Source organism: Indicator indicator, chromosome 17 (genome assembly GCF_027791375.1).
Source record: "Indicator indicator isolate 239-I01 chromosome 17, UM_Iind_1.1, whole genome shotgun sequence".
Taxonomy (NCBI): Eukaryota; Metazoa; Chordata; class Aves; order Piciformes; family Indicatoridae; genus Indicator; species Indicator indicator.
In genome coordinates, this window is record NC_072026.1 from 20292304 (window position 1) to 20312018 (window position 19715).

Here is a 19715-nt window from a genome sequence, read left to right on the forward strand (position 1 = left end):
TTACTGAAGAGAGACCAGAAGCATATTAAGAATCTCCTGTGAAGAGCTGTCATGCTGAACAAGCATACTTCCACAGAGGTGTCTGCAAGATTCACTGTGACCCACAGTATAACAGACATCAGACTGAGCAGGACTGTGACAAATTCCAGAGCCAAGCACTCCAGCTAACTTTGACAAAATGACCTAGCTCTCTCTCAGCCACACACTGATTACCTGCTGCCATGAAGCTCCAAGCAGAACCGTAAGTCCTCTCTCCTACCTTCCCTTTGCTATCTTTAAGCACAGCTAACTCAATATCTAAGTAACAGGTGGAAAGAAGATAATGTTTCTTTCTTTAAGATTTCATGCAGAAGAAATCTCACCATGTTACCTGAGGCAAGAGGTGCTGCCTAGCCTCACCCTTCATGGTGCTACTTGTCAGAAGCCTGCCCTACAGCCTACGGGGAGCATTCACCTTCAACCGCTGCTCAGCCGCAATCATGCTGTAGTAAGCACAGCACTGCTCTGGGGACACCATTGCTCTGATCTCCTCCTCTGTTGGCAGTCTGAAGTCTGGCTTTAAAACCCACCAGTTGGAGTCCATCCCTGAAACATGCACAGATCAAACACAAGGTAGTTTTCTACAAATATTGGATGCCACCATAATCTTTCTTTGCTGGCAAAAGAAGTGAGAATGACAAATACATGGCACTTAAAGCAGCACAAGTGACAGGGTTTTTTCATTCTGCACTTGTCTGAATCAACAACCCCCAACTCAGCTCCTGTTGGAGAGGGACTGTCTGCAAAGGCCTGCAGTGATAGGATGAGGAGCAACGGTTTGGAATGAGGAAAGAACAGACTAAGATTGGATGTTAGGAACGAGTTCTGCACCATGGGTGCTGCAACAGGTTGCCCAGGGAGGTAGTTGAGGCCCCAAACTTGGAGATACTCAAGGTAAGGCCTGACAGGGCTCTGGGCAACCTGCTCTAGTGAAGGATGTCCCTGCTGACTGCAGGGAGGTTGGACTGGATGAGCTTTGGAGGTCCCTTCCAACCCAAACCATTCTATGACTCTATATCAGCAAATTCTTATATATATATATATATATATATATATATAATTATATAGGACCTCAGAGCTGCCTTCCAATACCTGAAGGGATCCTACAAGAAAGCTGCAGAGGGACTTTTCCTAAGGGTGTCTGAAGACAGGACAAGGGGGAATGGTTTAAAGCTGAGGGAGAGCAGGGTTAGACTGGAGCTGAGGAAGAAGTTCTTCAGCAGGAGGGTGGTGAGACTCTAGAATAGGTTGCCCAGAGAGGTTGTGGATACCTCCTGCCTTGAGATTTTCAAGGCCAAGTTGGATGAGGCCTTGAGCAACCAAGCCTCACTGAAAGGCATCCCTACCCAATGGCAGGGAGTTGATGATCTGAGGTCCCTTCCAACCAGAGCCATTCCATGATTCTATGACATTCACGTCCATTCAATGTACAGACTACATCCCAAAAGCATTTAATCCACCTCTCACTTCCTCACCTCAATAAACAGTTTATCAGGAGGAGGTATTCCTTCCTCCTTCTCTGAACTTCCAAGAGCAGCAAAGAATGGTTAACTCCAGAGAAAGTCTGTCAGTACCTGTGCGTTTGAAATCAGCACAGAGCTTTAGCCGCTTCCGGATGCTGCTCTCTGAGTGCGAGGGAAAGGCCTTCTTGATGTCCTCCATGCGGATCCTGCGAGGGCGGTCTCTGCTCTTCCAGAAGAGGCGATAAATAAAGACCTGCAGAATAGACTCGGTTGTGATGGCTGAAGGAAGAAAATGACAGACTTGCAAAGACAACACAGACAATGCTGCTTCCAGTGACTACTTCAGTTTTCTGACTTATTCATACAATAGTTTGGGTTAGACGGGACCTTAACGATCATCTAGTTCCAACCTCCCTGTCATGGGCAGGGAACATCTTCACTAGACCACTTAAACCCATTAGGTTTTACAGAATTAATTAGTACAGTTTTCCAAGCCAAGTGTCTGCTTCAGGTTCACAGAGTCACAGAATACTTCCAGTTGGAAGAGACCTCCAAGCTCATCCAGTCCAACCCTCAACCAGCACTGCAAGGTCAAAACTAAATCATGTCCCTAAGCACTAAGTCCATAGCTGCTTAAACAGCCCCAGTGGTGGTGACTCCAGCACTGCCCTGGGCAGCCTGTTCTAATGTCTGAGATCCCTTCCAGGCCAGAAATATTTCCTGAGATCCAGCCTGAGCCTTCCCTGGTGCAGCTTGGAACCATTTCATCTGGTCCTATTGCTTGATGCCAAGGAGAAGAGGGTGCCCTCTCCTCACTCCGACCTCCCTTCAGGTAGTTAATGAGGTTGAACCTTTTCTGAGAGCAAGATGGGAGAAAAAAAATAATGTCTTTGGAGTTTGTCTGAGGAATGTTCATACTTGGGTACAGAAAGTTGAACTCTGAGAATAGCAAGGATCTTCTTGCTCTGCAAATACCTTTTGAGTTATAATTTTGAATTAAACTGACAGTAAACTGCTAGAAATTTTCTCCAAAATCTCAGTCTGGGGACATTTATTTGAATGGTCACTGACAGGCCCAAAGCTTAATTGCCTCAAAATCTAGGAAATCAACAGAGACTTCTGAAGCAACTCAAATTCTGTGCTATATGACAGGACTGTGGTGAGATCCCTTAACTGTTTCTTAGTAAAACCCCTGTAACTCATTTTACACAGCATAATCAGTTCAAAGTTCATTCCAATTTCTTCTACTTCCACATCACCTTACAGCATTTTCTTTCAGCTAATAAAAAGCCTCTATCTTATACTTATCAGATGGGTGCAAATAAGCAGAAGCAGCGTATTGTAAATCATTGGTTAAATGACAACCAAAATGGTCTGCATGGTTAACACCCAACTCTTACAGTGCTCTCACATCACAACAAACAAAACAAACAAACAAAAAAGAAGAGAAAAAGAGAAGGCAGCCAGAGCAGGTTTCTCAAACCAAGGCTGTCCACCAGGTAGGCACTGGTCACTGCTCACAAGTGACTAATGATTGAACAAGAGGGAACAGCCTCAAGCTGCACCAGGGGAGGTTTAGGCTGGAAATTAGGAAAATGTTTGTCACAGAAAGGGTTGTGAGGCACTGGCACAGCTGCCCAGGGAGGTGGGTGAATGGCCATCCCTGGACATGTCTAAAAGCCATCTAGATCTGGTGCTTGGGTACATGCTGGAGTGTCAGACTTGGTGGAGTGGGTGAAAGGGCTGGACTGGATGATCTCGGAGGGCCTTACTGGCCTGGATGATTCCACAACTCTATGAGGCCAAAGACACCTCAGATCCTCAAACTGTCTTTTCTCACATACCTGCAGAAAATCTCTGATGTGGGTGTTGGCTCGTTTAGAGTTGGGCCCAGGGACTTCATAAAGTGGGCACTCCTGACCAACAACAAAAATGTCCACTAGCTCCCGAACATAATAGCCCTGCCGCGTCCGGATGATCAGGAAATCCGTTTCAGGCATCTTATGTAAGTAGATTGGGGCCCGAAACAGGTTGTTTTCAAATGCCTAATGAAAGAAACAAAACCAAAGTTTGAAAGTCAGGTTTTGGTCAAATTTTCTGTAACTCAATCTACAACAAAGATCATAAAACCTCAGTTAATTCCAACCATCACTTATATCACAACAGACATAAATATGCAGTCAGGACATCACTTGTTTATGCAGAGAATAACCAAGGATGCAGCACAAAAGTGTAAGAAAATCCAGATTAAATGCAGAGAGAGTTCAAAGGGCTGTTTGAACTGACCTTGAAAAAGGTACTTTAAAAAGGGACATAAAGAACATAAGCAGAAGAAAAATATAATCACAGAAACCAGCCCAGGTCAGTTTGGGTATGGAGAAGGCAACAGAAGCAACGACTGAAGACTTTGCTCAGGAAAGGAAACTGTAAGATAACCCTGAAGATAAAGAGCAGCAGAGTTCAGCATTTAAAGGTAGGAAGGTTTAAACTAACACCAAGGAGGCACTACATAGAATGGAACTGGAAAAATAACCTTTTATAGAGGAAAATTTTCTCTACCCATAGGGCTTCCACGAGCCTTTCCCAATCCTGTTCCCCCACATTAGCCTCATACACATCACAAAGCTTTCCCTCAGATGGCCCTGTCCTCACTTTAAGTCCTGTTTTATCCATTAGGTAGTCTCCTTAGGCTTGAGCAATTAGCACTCTCAGTTCTGTGATGATGTCCAATATCAGCCTTCACCTTACTTTTCTCCTGTGGTACAGCATGGACAGAATTATTGCTGCAGCAAGAGCAGTCAGCATTAACTGAAATCCATCTGTATTTACATTTTTCACGGATTTTGTAACCAGGTGGTTCTGGCAACATATTTAATTCCTTTCCACATCTCAACTCTACATATTTCATCAGCAGAGAAAGGCTCACAAAAGCGCAGGTATACAGCTGCCCAGCAACTGGCACCCAGCAGACTAACCAGCAGTGCACATGGAGTACACATAAGGTTTTGCTCACACATCCTGGGCCATGATAAATCCATGTTTTCTATCCCCTCCAACACCCATTTATGAGTGCCTCAATATTCAAGCAGCTTTGGCCTTCTACTCTGTCCTCTCTAGGAGTACTTCTAATGCCATCACAAAGCAAAACAGCAAAGATGCACTTCCTGCAATTGCTCTCATTAAATTACAATTAAAAAATTAAAAACAAAAACAATTAAAAAATACTTTTTTAAAAAAGCCAAGAACTGAAATTGTCAGTAAACAAATACTTAAACTGGAAATGCACTGGAATCCTGCTTTTTGGAAGCTGAGTGTTACTTGTGATTCAATAAACAGGGCATGAAACATTCTGCCTATTATTCTACATTCAACTCTTCTATCTTCTTACACATGCTTTTCTCACCTGCAATAACTGGCCTGGGTGCAGAGAACCCAGAAAAGGAGAAGTGTGACAATAAACAGTCTCTCCATATTTACAGTCTGGAGCTCCAGGATCTTTGCCAGGTTTCTGCAACATGCAATGAAGGTGCAGTGAGCATCCAGTAAAAGGCAGAAGACAACGTGGGTCCAACAGCAAAAACACATACTCACCCTTTTGTAGTAATTTTTAATCTTTGTTGCCATGCCAACCTGCATCATTAAAGGGGCATTTTCCTCACTGTACTCAGCAAGGATGAGATCCCCATCCTTGCCAGTTAGGTCCTGTGGTGTGCGCATAAAGAACATCTCACCCCCACCAGAAGCCTGACGCTCCTGCTCTCTCATCTGTGTCAGGGAAAACGCAGTGTTAGCAGCATGTCACAGAAACACATCTGCTGGGCAAGACGAAACACAGCAGAGAGCAAGAACTGCACCTTGGCTTTCTTCTTTATGTGCTTCAGCAGAGGTTGCACAGCATGGGGCCCTGGCTGGGACAGGGCACCAAAGGAATATTTCTTCAAGGGGGGACGATGGAATTGTCGGAGCTTCATAGGACCCATATGGGTGGGAAAGAAGGGCTGGCGAAGTTCCACTGCTGGGATTGAGTGCTAAAACAGGGAGAAAATGTCTGTTAAGAATGACACCCATCATCTCAAACTCGAGATCGTCCTCCTACCCCGCTAACCCTCATAGAGGCTAGCAACATTTCTCTAGGTCTGCTATCAGTAACACTGGCCCATGGAAACTCATTTGGCTGCCTTTTGACACAAAGCGCTTAGTGACATAAACAGATCTTTCTTCTGTACAGAGAGGACTTTCAATTTGACTACTTCAAATAGTACCTAAAGACAGGATATTTTTATTAACTAGGAATGTGCAAAGCCATTATCCCTGTACATTTAGAAGTACATACATTCTTCACACAACAGAGAGAGGCTGAAAACAGGTACGTTTTAGAACAGATCACTGAAAGAGAAAATATATCATCTTCACATAGGGCTACTAAGCAGTAGCTCAAATTAATCATTATCTAAATTATTTTCAGAACGTTCAGATTAAAACACACACTAGTACCCGAAGTACTCACCTCCTGACTGTCTCCACCACTTTTCCCCCTCCCACTACTGCTTCACAAAGAGTACTAGAGAAAGAGAACCCAAACAAAACCATAGCAAGTATGATACAGCAAGATCTAGCACATAAACCTTAGAGGGACATTCAGGATGAATTAGTTCAAACTCCTTTCTAATCATTTTAACATGACAAGTCTCTCCTAGGAGCACTTATCTGGCCTGCTCTCATCCAAATACTGCTTTTGTACAGATTTTAAATCACAGCTAGAAAACCCCTGCCGAGATACTCTATCCCTCACTCTGTGGCCAGCACTACTGTGACTACCTGAATGATGTTTCCTCCAAAGGTTCCTCGAAGTCCCTGCTGTTTGGGGTAGTAAAACTCATCATTGGAGAGGTTCCAGGGATCCTTCACCTCTGGCTGAGACATGTTCTAATTCAATTTTAAACATGAGAGAGGTGTCAATCAATCAATCAATCAATCAATCAACCAACCAACCAATAAATAAATAAATAAATAAATCACTCATTCCACATCATTCCCAACCTGCGTGGTGCTAAAGTTTATGCTCACCTGCTGTGGCTCTTCCTTGATGACACCTGTTTTTCCCAACAGGATTCGACTCTTCTTTATAGAAGATTCTTTCTTGTTCTCCTTGGATGGAGAGTTCAAAGTCATTTCCTCCTTTTCATCAGGAATTTCTGAACACAAAAGCAATGATGCTGTAGGGGCGCTTCTCATAGGGTTTGCTTTCCTGCACTGCAGCCTCCTCCTGAGCTGTAGCTTGGCCTACATATTGCACCCTTTTTTGTTCAGTTTCTAGAGGCCTACCCCGACACTCCTCCTCCTTTTTCCTCCATTCAGGTTGACATGAAACAAGCTCAACAACAGATAAAATCGCTACCTCGCCTTCTTGTGCAGCAGGTGAACGATGATTTTGGGGATTCCTTGGGGTATCCACTGCTCAACACAAAGGTTACTAATAATTTGATCAATGAAAGTGCAAGAAATAGCATCTGCTCTGCCAAAGCTGTTCCAAAGAGTTGAGTCCAGGTCACAGGAGTGCTGATATTGCTACCCAACTACATGTATTAATCATTCTCCTTCTTCACCACATATATACAACATGAAAGAAGTCTGGATCCAAAGATGGATCTGAACCAAAAAGGGATTCCTACAAAAATTCCAGGCAAACAGTATAACTTTTAAAACTTAGTAACTGGTGTAGCATGGATTTCATCCAAGAAGCAGGGCCTAGTGACATGTGTCTGGTAAACACTACATCAACCTCATGCACATGTCACTCTAAATAAAGTAATAACAGGTTCACCTTTATCACTGTTCACACAAACAGCTGCAGTTCTGTGGCACATTTCACTCAGAAAGACAGTACTGTGAGGCTGCCCCTGCTGGAACCCTGCTCCAATTAAGAGTGGCTTTCAAGGTTGCTGGCTAACAGCAAAACAGAAAGATGTACAGAAATTCTTAGAAGTGATCCAGTTCCAGAGGAAGGAAATGCAGTCCATGCCACAGAGAAGTGCAGCAAGATGCACCCATCCTTAAATGACATACGGGCTCCACACAAATCTAAGAGAAAGTCATGATTTGCATGGTCCAAATAAGACCAAAAATCTCTCCAGTCCATTTATTTCCATCACAGTGTGACTGTAAATCCCTGCTTCTGTTTCTACTTGTCTATTCCCATTTAAGTCAAATTTCTGGATGCCATAAACATACCTAGAATTATGTTCTCATCATTTGGATCAAGTGTTAAGACAGGGGGATCCAAGTAGGTTTCCATTGCCTGATCATCCCAGATGATGTTGTCTTCCCAACGGCCGTACACTAACTCCTCATTATCAATTGGGAAAATGGAGTACCAGGGCTTGTCTTCATCCAGGGAAACTGCAACGACCGTAAGTTAGAATCCTTAAGAGTGTTACATGCTGCCGTGGCAGAAAACAATTTTAGAGATCATCCCCACATCTTATTCCCTCACCCTTCCCCTTCTTTCAGGGCATTCTGAGGTGCAACTCTAAAATGCAAAAGAAAAGTCATCTGGGAGGCAAAGAGGAAAGAGAGCCCTAAGTGTCAATGTTACCAACACTTAGAGACTCCTCATTGTCAATCAAGGACCCTACTATGACACAGACCACAAGTCTGCACAGAAACATGTGTCACACCCCTGTTCATAGGCCAAAGACTGACATTTCCATTACCTTGCTGCTCAGGGGGCTGCTTTTCTTTGCCCTTTGCCATACCCAGGACTCCTGCCACATTTGGTTTCTGTGCTAGTGGAATTGGTGGGTTGAGCAAAGAGCCACTGCGGTTTAAACCTGGAGAAAAGGAAAGCAGAACTAAGGTCAGCTTGAGGGGAAGGATCAGGGAGCACTGCGCTGCCTTAGATCAGAAGTTGGGGGTTGCACAGAGAGTGATTTCAGCCTGAACCAGGCCAGGCCTAATGCTTCCATCACAGAGTCATTAGTGCAGATAAAGCTCACCAAAACCTGCTGACACACAGCTCACTGCTGGGGTCTGCTGCCTCCTCATGGTTGTGCTTTGCTTTGCACATGCTGCATGTCAGTGCCTAAGGTACAGTTTTGTGTGGTCCCTATAAAAGAGGCCTCGAGCAGTTCCCACTGACAGTTGGTCTGTCCGCTGGCAGCTTCCTGTTACAGCAAACTGCCATAAAGGATGGCCAAACAGATCTCAAGGAAGCCTTCTGTGGAGGCAGCTTGTCCCAGGGCAGATCAACTCACCATGCTCACATGTCACTTGAGTTAATGCTTCTAGAAGGCTTAAGAGCTATCACATGTGAGCAGGCCAACCAAGTTAACATCTTACTGTAGTCTATGATGGGACTCACACAAAGCAAGCCCAGGCCTGGACACCTCAGGTATAATGGTGCTGAAATGAAATTTTTAGATAGCTATCTCCCCAATTCACCTACCCTGTGCTGACAGCCCAGAAGACAACCTTGTCCTGCGCTGCACCAAAAGAAGTGTGACCAGCAGGTCAAGGGAGGTGATCGTTCCTTTCTAGTTTGCTCTTGGGAGATGCCACCTAGAACACTGTGTCCAGCTCTGATGCCCTCAACACAAGAGGGACATGGAGCTGTTGTAAAGGATCCAGAGGAGGCCATGAAGATGATCAGAATGCTGGAGCACCTCTCCTACGGGGACAGGCTGAGAGAGTTGGGTCTGTTCAACCTGGAGAAGAGAAGGCTCCAGGAAGACCTTAGAGCAGCCTTCCAATACCTGAGGGGGCTACAAGAAAGCCTGGAAGGGACTTTTGACAAGGGCTTGTAGTGATAGGATGAGAGGGAATGGATTGAAGCTTGAGGAGGGCAGATTTAGACTGGAGATTAGAGAGAAATATTTCCAGTAAGGGTGGCAGGACTCTGGAACAGGTTGCCCAGGGAGGCTGTGGATGTCCCCTCCCTGGAAGTGTTCAAGACCAGGCTGGATGAGGCCTTGAACAACCTGGGCTGGTGGGAGGTGTCCCTGCCCATGACAGAGGGTTGTAAGTGGATGATCTTTAAGGTCCCTTCCAACCCAAACCATTCTATGAATTGATGAACTCCTTGTCTTGTACTCACAGCTGCATCAGTAAAGGGCTGACACTAGAACCCAGTAAAGTTCCAACACCCCCATTCGTCTTTCCTTGTAGAAGCAGGGTATGATACAACCAAGAAAAGATAAACATTCCTTCTACACAAGCAATTTAAATTTAAAATGCATCTGTGTTGAAGAGAAGTCTGAGGCTTCTCAGAATTGTCCCTTCCTCTGTGTAAAAACCACACCACCATTATTAGTTAAGGAGAAACTTCAGAAATTTTTCAAATGGTTCTTCCAATTAAACAAAAACATGTAAGGAAAATTCCATTGGCCTATAAAGGGAGAACATCTTAAGTGTAGCACTGCTTGATACTAATGCAGATGGATCTAGGATCTGGTATGATGACAAGAAGAAAGTCAACCAAAGAATTCTGAGCAGAGCTGTGATTTTGCCAAAAAACATTCCCTGGCAGAAGAACTATGCTCTGGAGACAAGAGCTCAGCTACAGCAAGCGCAATTAGTATCAGACCACTGATTACCTTGCTGAGCGTTGTATGCAGTGGCATTTCTGGTCATGCTGGATGGCAGCCAGCCTGCCAAACTTGCCCGTTGTGTCTTAGTCCCTTTGTGCTTGACATCCTCTCCATTCCAGATAACGTCATCCTCCCATTGCAGCTGTGTCACCATAAGGAAATGCTCATCAGCCAGGAGATCATCCTTCTCATCCATCAACCCTGCATCCTGGGAGGAGAGAACACTTGTCTAAAAGACCTGCCCTGACTTTATACTTTCAAACTGAAGGAGGAAAATAAAAAGTCTCATTTTGCACGATGTACAATCACACACCAGCCCACCACTGAGCTCTCACTGTGCAACAATCTAGAGCCACACGCATCTCCGCACTTCCCACAGTTCCTTTCTTACCCCTTCATCTCTGTGTCCTTGAACCTCCTGCTCCTTCTCTTTTAGCTTGAATCCATAATCAAACCCACTGCCATCCTCAGGGATGCCCAGCATATCATACCAGAGCTGTGCGGGGCCATAGCGCCATTCTGCCACCTTGGGCTTTGTGTCTGTCACTTTATCAGGGTCACCAGCTGACTGGGAAAACTTGGACTCCACAGGTGCCATCATGGTGATCTGAAGCACAGCAAAGTAGAGAATGTTTACACCCAGGGTGTAGCTAAACGGCAGTAAGAGCCTTCTTCTTTCCAAGCTTCCCACCTTATATTTGGAGGAGAAAGTATTTCTGAGAAGTGCTTCTCTGTACTTACTGGGTGTCTTAAGAATGTTCTGCAATTAGACTTCCAACAACACAGAGAATTCTTCTTGATACAAAGAGGATAAGCTCTCCTAGGGGTCCTGTACCACAGATGCAGCCTTCTCAGTAAGAAGCAATCCCCGCAAGTCATTGCCTAGTACCTGACGGACAGCTGGAACACAAGCCAGCCTACTATTTCATCTTGGAGGAAAAGCTCCTTACTCTAAAAGTTGCTGTCCAATCCACTCCTACCCCAGTGCTAGCTGCGACCCTCTCAGATGTCCCACCTCATCATCGGACAGACACTGCTCGGGAGGGGGTGGAGCAGCAAACTCATATTCCCAAGGAGATTTTCCTTCCATTCCACTCTCAGCTACAACTTCACCCTCCTGTATCTGCACTTCTTGTGCCAGCTCCCGATGCTTCTTCTTGCGCTTCCTCCGGGCACTGCGCCACACAGATGGGACGTTCTTCCCAGGGCCAAAGAGACGCAGGAAGCGCAGCACCTACACCAGGAGAGACCAGGAGGGTCAAACAAAAAAAGCACCGTGGGACGCTTCTCTGTCTTTCACAGAATCACAGAAGGCACCAGATTGGAAGGGACCCTTCAAGGTCATCTTGTCCAACCCCCTGTAGGCAGCAGGGACACCTCCAATTAGAGCAGGCTGCACAGGGACACATCCAGGCTAAGCTTGAATGTCTCCGAGGATGGAGCCTCAACCACATCCCTGGTAGCTTGTTCCAGTGTCTCACCACCCTCACTGTGCACAACTTCTTCCTGGTGTCCAACCTACATCTGCCCTGCTCCAGGTTCAAACCATTGTCCCTCATCCTATCCCCACAGCCCCTTCTGAACAGTCCCTCCCCAGCCTGCCTGGAGGTCCCCTGCAGATACTGAAATGCAGCTCTAAGGTCTGCCTGGAGCTTTCTCTTCTCCAGGCTGAACAGCCCCAACTCTCCCAGCCTCTCCCCATAGCAGAGGTTCTCCAGTCCTCTGATTGTCCTTGTGGCCCTACTCTGGACCCACTCCAGCAGGTCCATGTCCCTCTTGTATTGGGGATCTCAGAGTTGAACAAAGCACTGCAGGTGAGGTCTTCCCAGAGCAGAGGGGCAGGATTCCCTTTCTCTATCTGTGGCCACACTGCTTTGGATGCAGCCCAGGCTGCCCTTGGCCTTCTGTGCTACCAGTGCCCATTCCTGGCTCCTGTCCAGCTTCTTCCCCACGAGCACACCCAAGCCCTTCTCTGCAGGGCTGCTTTCAACCTCATCACCCCCAGCATGGACTGATGTCAAGTGTTGCCCTGACCCAGGTGCAGGGCCTTGCACTTTACCTTATTGAACCTCATGCCTTATGGGGAAAGGCTTGAGAGCCTTGGGAGTGTTTAGTCTGGAAAAGAGAAGACTGAGAAGGAATCTAATCAATGTCTACAAATATCTGAGGGATGGGTGTCAGGAAGGCAGGGACAGCATCTGCTCACCTGTGCCCTGTGAAAGGACAAGGTGCAATGAATATAAACTACAGCACAGGAAATTCCACCCCAACATGAGGAAGAACTTTATTGCACCAGTACAGGCTCCCCAGAGAGGTTGTGGTCTATGGTCCTGCTCTGGCAGGGGGGGTTGGACTCAAAGATCTCTCGAGATCCCTTCCAAGCCCTAACACCCTGTGACGAGATTTTCCTCAACCCAATTCTCCAGCCTGTCCAGGTCCCTCTGGATCACAACCCATCCCTCTCTTACATCAACTGCAACACTCAGCTTGGTATCATCTACAAACTCGCTGAGGGTTTGAAAAGCAGTCATGAAAAGCAGTATTGAAAGACAGAACTCTGAAACTCAGAAGCTGGGCTTGTACTACAGTCCCAATCCTTGATGCAATCAGCCATCTCTTGGTTATACTTTAAAAGCTTCTGACCCATCTGTTTGATGAATCCTTTGTTCCCAAAAGGATTTATTCTTAATTTCAGACACAAAGAAATTCCAAAGAGGGAAGAAAGGTTGCTTTTACATATTGAGCATGTGGTAAAATGCCACATGGAAATAATTTCCATTTGGAACAATCCACAACCTTCAAAAAAACACAGAGATTGAGGAAGCATTGATAAAATTACTAGCAGAAGAGACAAAGCTAGAAAATATATAAAGCAGAAATGTCTTCAGCAACCAGATGAAAAGAACAGCCTGCCCTGGGGCAGATATACCACACTCATTGGTACTGCCGTCACACGCAGCTCCCCTGCACGCAAACTGCGCACCTCCAAAGCCAGCACTCAGGAAATGCCAACCTTTCTCTTCTATTTCTCCTACAATTATGACTGCTGGGTTTTAAGCACTGATAATTTTTTCTTCAGAGCACTTTATAAAGATGGAAAACATTATTCCCAAATTCACTGACAGGTTTAGGAAGCAGGAATTAGATCCAGAGATTTTTTTTTTTTTAAAGACATCCTAGTAATGTTAATCTGTTACATGATGCCCCAAAGACAGATGTGTTTATTCGACTGCTCTGCCCACATCCACCTTATCTTTCTTCCACAGTTCCCTCAGATTACTTCCGAACTCTTTGGCCACCAAGGACCAAGGTCTCATAGTCAAGCTGCTGACGGTTTAACAAACCACAGAGCCATCCTTCTCCATATGCTATTGTAGGAGGCTTCACCAAGAGCCAGACTAGCTCAAATGCTGCACATTCTCAGACATCAGCTACTCCTCCTACCCAAATTGACATGACTTCAGGCTCTCTCAGCTCTAGTGCTCATGAATTCATTCTGAAAAGTGTTCTCACATTAACAGCTTGCACTGACTTCTGCACCCCCTGGGCACACTCAACACTGAACCAGTCTCCGACATTACATCTTCAGCACCAAAGAAACAAACACACCAACTTATATAAAATACAGGAACACAGGAAACATCAAATTTGGAAAAGCTAGAAGAGCATCCAGAAGGCAAACTTCTATGCTAGAGCCTCATCTAGACTCCTAACAGACAGGTGTTAGCTAAATCATTAAAACATGACATTTAATTATGCAAATTACTCACCTCCTTACATAAAGCCTATGATGGACACACACTAAAACCAAGCTATCCAGGCTTACAACCCCCTGTTTGGTAACTATAAGTTCATCCTTATTCTCATTCCCTTCCCACACCTCTTGAAGCTTTAGAACTTCCAAAATAATTACTAAAATATCCTAACTGCATTTGCTATTTGGGAGGGTTTCATGAACACAGTGTAAAAACAATGATTCTTCCACCCAGTTTGTTACTGAGCCAACCATTTCTGACACACCCTCAGAGCACATCTGAGGGAGTCTTAAGTATAGGATACAGATCATAAACTGTTTCAGGAAAAACACTTCGAGTTCAGCACACCATGAAAGCTAGAACAAGCATTTGCCGGGAAAGCCAAAATACAGATTAGCATCATGGATTTTTATCACCTGGCAAAGTATTCTCTGCTATTTCAGGAAAGAATCAACAGGCCTGTGCCACAGTCTTACAGTACCTTTACTTCACACCTTGATTTATATGCTGCTGCTTTTTAAGGAGGCTCTTGCAAATGGCAGAAAAATATTACTCATTAAGCAGTCAGGAAACAGCAGCACACAGAAATTAAAAGAGTATTGAGGTGAGCAAGATCTATGTGATTAATTTGTTACATACCTTTAACACTACAAGATTCATACTTAGAGGGCTTACATGATAGAGTTTCTGTCATTTCCACACAGCTTTTACAATACCTTGCCTGGTCGAAACTCCGGGAAGAGCTCTGTAACACATGGCAGCTGTTTGGTAGCATCTCGCTGCATGATTCCTGCAAGAGGAAGTGTGAGTTTGCCTTCCTTGGATTCTGCCTGCCTGGCTTCTTGAGGTCCCATCTCTGACTCAGAATCAGAGCTGCTGCTGAAATCCACCTTGTCGGAGGCAGCAGAGGAAGGAGCAATGATGGAGGGCAAAATGATACCGTCTCCATCTTCAGATACTACAACAGAACAAGCACCTTATAAACAAACAGGTTTCCTCCCTGACTCCTAGCACAACCCCACAATGCCATATCTACTGTTTATACCAAGGTATGCAACAATTAAGCCTCTGCTGGTGCAGTGAGTACCATTTGGGTTTAACCTTTCATTTTATCCTAAGGGTTCCAGATGAATTTCCCAGCCACAACTGAGAGGATGAGATAAAAAAGCAGTTTCATTGTCAGTACTTTAACAATCACTGGAAACAGAACATTTCATCCTGGATTTCAGACAACCCTATAACATTGCACACAGGGCAAAGACCCACCTTTAGATGCAGTCTGCTGACCACATTTTGACAATGCGTGGTGCTCGACACAAGGAACTGCTACACAGCAGTGCTTGCCTCCTGCAGGCACTCATGTGGCCAGAGTGCAGAAGGAAGTCCTCACTCACCAGTAGCTGCTGCATCTTTTTCATCTTCTTTCTTTCCAGGTACAGGAGGTGGCGGTGGCGGTGGCATCAGCTTGGAATCAATATCTTCACAGTCGGCATCATAGTCATCCTCATCTTCATCTAACCAGGCAGGAGACATGACTGCACATTAGCAGGCAGGAAAAAGGAATCAGGCACCCCTTCCGTTTATGCTATCTCATACCTGTCCCAACTTTAGTAAGGACATCATTCTCATTTTGTAGCTATTCGCAGAACTCTTACAAATTCAGCTTCCTGCAAACTCATTTGCAAGACTGAAATTTAAGAAAGAGTGGGAAGGAGGGAAAAAAGGCAAACTGAGAGAAAGATGGCTGAAGCACTTGGAACATATCTAAATATACTATCACCTCTCCTTGTTCATTTGCTGAGCTATTTAAAAAGTCCGAAAAACATGGTTTAAAAGCCTTTACATCCTACTTACCACAATACACCAACAGGAAGGTTAAGTGTAAGGCAGCTTTAAGATGCAAACTTCTGCCATTTACACTATGAGAGACAGAAACAGCTGAGACAGAACAGCTCTCTGGTTTTGAAAATCAGTTCTAGGCCAGACAGAGATCCCAAGAACCAACAAAAGAACTGAAGTGCCTTCTGCAGAAAGCCATTTTAGAAAAAAAGGGTAAAACAGGAGAGAAATATTAAGACTGAAGCAACCCTCTAAGGAATCAGGACCCTGTCTCTGAGAAGCATAAGGCCTTCTACATAAGACCTCTTCCTAAGAACACAGGTTAAAGAAATATGAGGTATTGAGTATTCTCTGTAGAGGATCACAGAGCAGAAGGAAGACCCTGCTTTCTCCTGTCTGTTGTAGAGTTCCTTAAGAAAAAGGAAGATATCATGCAGTGGCCTCATCCAGCGAGCAGTTTCACAGAGGCTACAGTTCTTGAGGCAAGGAATGAAAAATCACAGTGTCACCCATGTAAGACACTGTCAAGGCCAACTGTCCCAAAATACCTCTTCCAGTTAGAGCTGTAACACTACCTGGTCTTCGAACAGGCTGCAGGCTGCCCATTGCCTGCTTGTATCTACGGCTCTCATCTTCTGCCACTTCATTAATATCTGAATAATCAACAGCATCTTCTGTGCTCTTAACCCAGCCTAGGGAAAAAAGAAATCCAGTCATACGAGACTTTATCATAACACACATTACTGACTTCAGACTTCACTATGTACCTTCACTATGTACATGTGAATCCTCTCCTATACTTCCTTTTCTTAAATGAACAAAAACATCTGATTAACATCTCCCATCGGAGTATTTTCCCCCCTCATTCCACCAAAAGCTCGAAGAACTCTGAATTTCCCCCAAAGATTGGTAACTAGCCAACTTTAGCAGCAGGAACACCTTTCACTTACTTAGTGAAACTGTTCAACAAGCTCAGAAATAAAAAGAGACATAATAATATTACACACTAAATAGTCTTCTTTAACACAGCAGAAAAGACAGACTAAAGAAACAGTTGCAAAAGTGACCCGGGGATAACTGGAGATTCACTCTGACAAGGACAACACAAGGCCTTTGCCAGAGGACCTCTGATCAGATAGCCTCACGATATTCCTTGACCTGGGTACATTTCTTCCTCCCCGGAAAGAGCGCCGATGCCGCAGCCCCCTCTGGTATTTAACCGCAGGCAGCCCCGTGCCTGACCTTCCTCGTCCAGATGGGCTCCATCGGCCTCCGGGCCGTCCTCCTCGCTGGCTGTGATCTCGGTGATCAGGTTGCCCAGCCCCAGTACACCCAAACCGGCCAAGTGCTTCTTGGATTCCTGGGGAGACCAGAGCCACGTTCCAGCCGGGCCGGGCCCCGTAACCGCCGGCTCAGTCCCGCTGTGGAGCCTGGCCCATCGACACCTCCTCCCCGGCCCGCACAGAGCCCCGCCGCCGAAACCTCGGCTCCATTCTCCCCTCTCTCAGCCCGCGCCGCTGCGCCGAAAAGGCGTCTCCCCGGAACGACATCGCCCTACCTTGTCGAGGACGCTGTCCCCCTCCAGCTGCCCCGCCTCATTGATGTTACCGAAGAGGAACCCTGCCAGGGAGAAGGGCTCGGCGCTGCCGCCATCGGCTTCCTCCTCGCTCTCCGAGTCCGACATGGCGCCACCGCCCCGGAAGCGAATGCGCGGCCCGAGGGAGCGGCCGTTAACAGCGCCCCCCGCAGGCCCGTCCCGGGGAAGCGCCAGGCGCCGGCCCTCGCCCACAAACCGCTACCACCCTCACGGAACACCGCGTGTTCGGGGTTAAGCCGTTCTTTAAGAGGACAAACTGGGAAAACAGTTTGTTTTCAGAACAACGGGAAAACGGCTTCTGCTGAGCTGTCCTCGGGAGCTGAGACATCCTAGACAAGGGTGGGTAAAATGCCACTAAACAGTGCAGTCAGCTTTGGGCTGGAAAATAGGGTCCTAGGCTAAACCACGTTCAAACCCACACTTCCCAGCTGGAAGATTCCTGCCCAAAATAAGCCCCTCAGACTATAAGCAGGTGCAGGGAACTGAAGAGCAGCTGGAAGCCAGCACACTGTGAGCGATGGGGTCGCTGCTGGGTGCTGGCATCAAGGCGCTGGCACCAAGGTGCTGCACGGCACCGGTAGCCACCGGGAAGTCAGCGGGGTCCAGCCGGCCACAAAGAGCCATGTCTGGAGCAGGTGTTACAGGGGGCGAGGTAAGGAGAGAACCAGAGAAGTGAGCAAAGGTTTATTAGAACTCAATTCCGCATAAAAAAAAAAAAAACAAACTTTAAAGTTGTTAGCTGTAATACAAATTTTTAATAGTATAAAATCAAGTTGCCAGTGTATGTATCAGTACCACACTTCAGAGTCTTGGGCTCCCACTGCTGACAGGGGCATCCTTACAGCACACCAAGGCAGCAAGGACCGCCCCCCCACCCCGGGAAGTCCATCCACTCTTCATGATCAGCCAAAGCAGCACTGAGGTTTCTACAGAGCAAGGTTTAGCACTCAAGAGACAAAGCACGGTGAGGCTCTTCGAGTTTAAATTTCATAGAGACAGCTACAGCTCTAAACTGGAGAAAGGACTTACACAGCTAAGCATGCCTCCTAACACCCTCAGAACACAGAATTCTTGAGCTGCTCAGCTCTCTGTGAATGGCTTCCGTACATTAACAAAACAAAACAAACAAACAAACAAAAAAACCCCACAAACAACCACCACCAAAAAACCCACCACAAGTATTTCAGAAGTGTCTTTTCATAGAGACCCTCCTCAGAGAGAGTCTATTCTGTGAATTAAGACATTTCTACTCAGTAAAAAGCTGAGGAATCTTGCACAATTCAGGAAAACCACACAGCTTAACCCAATTTTCTGATCTCCTGAAAAAATGACAAAAATCCAGCTATGGGACTGCGTGAAGTCCACATTTGTTACCTGTCCACAGAAAAAAAAGAAAAGTGGAAGGAATGGAATGGATTGTAGACCTGGACTACTTACAATAGAATGCACAGGAATTAGAGAGGGAAAGGTAGATCAAACTGATCACTGAATGGAAAAGCTTATTAGCTCTATGTGCTCCTGACGCTCATTCTCATGAAAAACAGAGGCTGGAGGAAACCAGCTGGCAGGACTTTTGCTCCTGGCACAGAAGTGACAGAAATAAAAGTCATCTACATGACTATAAATGAGGTACTCCAAAGTCAGTAAGAAGGTTTTGATGGTGTTCAAAGTTCACTTTCTGATCATTTTCATTACTATCACGTTACTCTCCTCAGTACTGTTGTGCAATCCATCTAGTACTCTAGATGAGGATAAAGTGTTCTAACATAATGTAATCAATAATGTAATCAGTTCAAATAAATTGATTAAGTAGTTGAATTTTATCTCACCAAATTCTCTTCCAGTTATCACTGATCTGTAAGCCTAGAGAACGGGGGGGGGGGGGGAAAGAGGGTGTGTGTGCAATAACACTTGATCACAGGATTTCATCTCCAAAAAATCATTGTTATCCAGTTAGGAATAATCACAAAAGATGCAGTACTAAAAGATAACAGCACGTAAAAAAGTAAGAACCTTACAAAACAGTAGTAGCTCCAGTACAGAACTGAAAACATGTAGCAAAAAATAAAAAATAAAAATAAAAAGAGGTGTCTGTTGTTGAAATTAAAAGTCTATTTTTAAAAGCAGATTAAACATATTACAAACTTTTTTAAAATACATCTCTGAATGAAGCAAAGGTTATGGGCTTGCACCAGGGTAACTAGACAGTTGATTTAGGCCTGACCAGCACTAAGCAAACCCTGTGTGCACTGGCTTAAATAAATACATTTTAAACATGATAAATTCTATTTGCTCAATTACAGAAATTTACCTAAAATAATCTTGAGTTACAAGGCACAGAATTAATTGCTTCCTGCCAAGTCAAGGCCACGCTAGAGGCAGAATGTGGCAAGTAGAGGTTACCTCAATGAAATACTCCTACACCCTGCCAAGCCTG

General features: G+C 45.4%; 1 protein-coding gene across 1 annotated transcript in view; it reads right to left on the reverse strand.

Annotated features, from left to right (window-relative positions):
• TAF1 (TATA-box binding protein associated factor 1) overlaps window positions 1–17365 on the reverse strand; it is a 33893-nt gene extending 16528 nt beyond the window's left edge. The window contains 17 exon segments of the mRNA XM_054388743.1: window positions 455–585; window positions 1614–1755; window positions 3347–3547; window positions 4906–5010; window positions 5094–5267; window positions 5357–5530; window positions 6321–6428; window positions 6570–6697; window positions 7734–7925; window positions 10094–10271; window positions 10446–10694; window positions 11103–11321; window positions 14559–14800; window positions 15237–15356; window positions 16257–16373; window positions 16924–17041; window positions 17240–17365. Coding sequence (XP_054244718.1) covers window positions 455–585; window positions 1614–1755; window positions 3347–3547; window positions 4906–5010; window positions 5094–5267; window positions 5357–5530; window positions 6321–6428; window positions 6570–6697; window positions 7734–7925; window positions 10094–10271; window positions 10446–10694; window positions 11103–11321; window positions 14559–14800; window positions 15237–15356; window positions 16257–16373; window positions 16924–17041; window positions 17240–17365 — 2724 coding nt within the window.
• Window positions 17366–19715: the final 2350 nt, after the last annotated feature.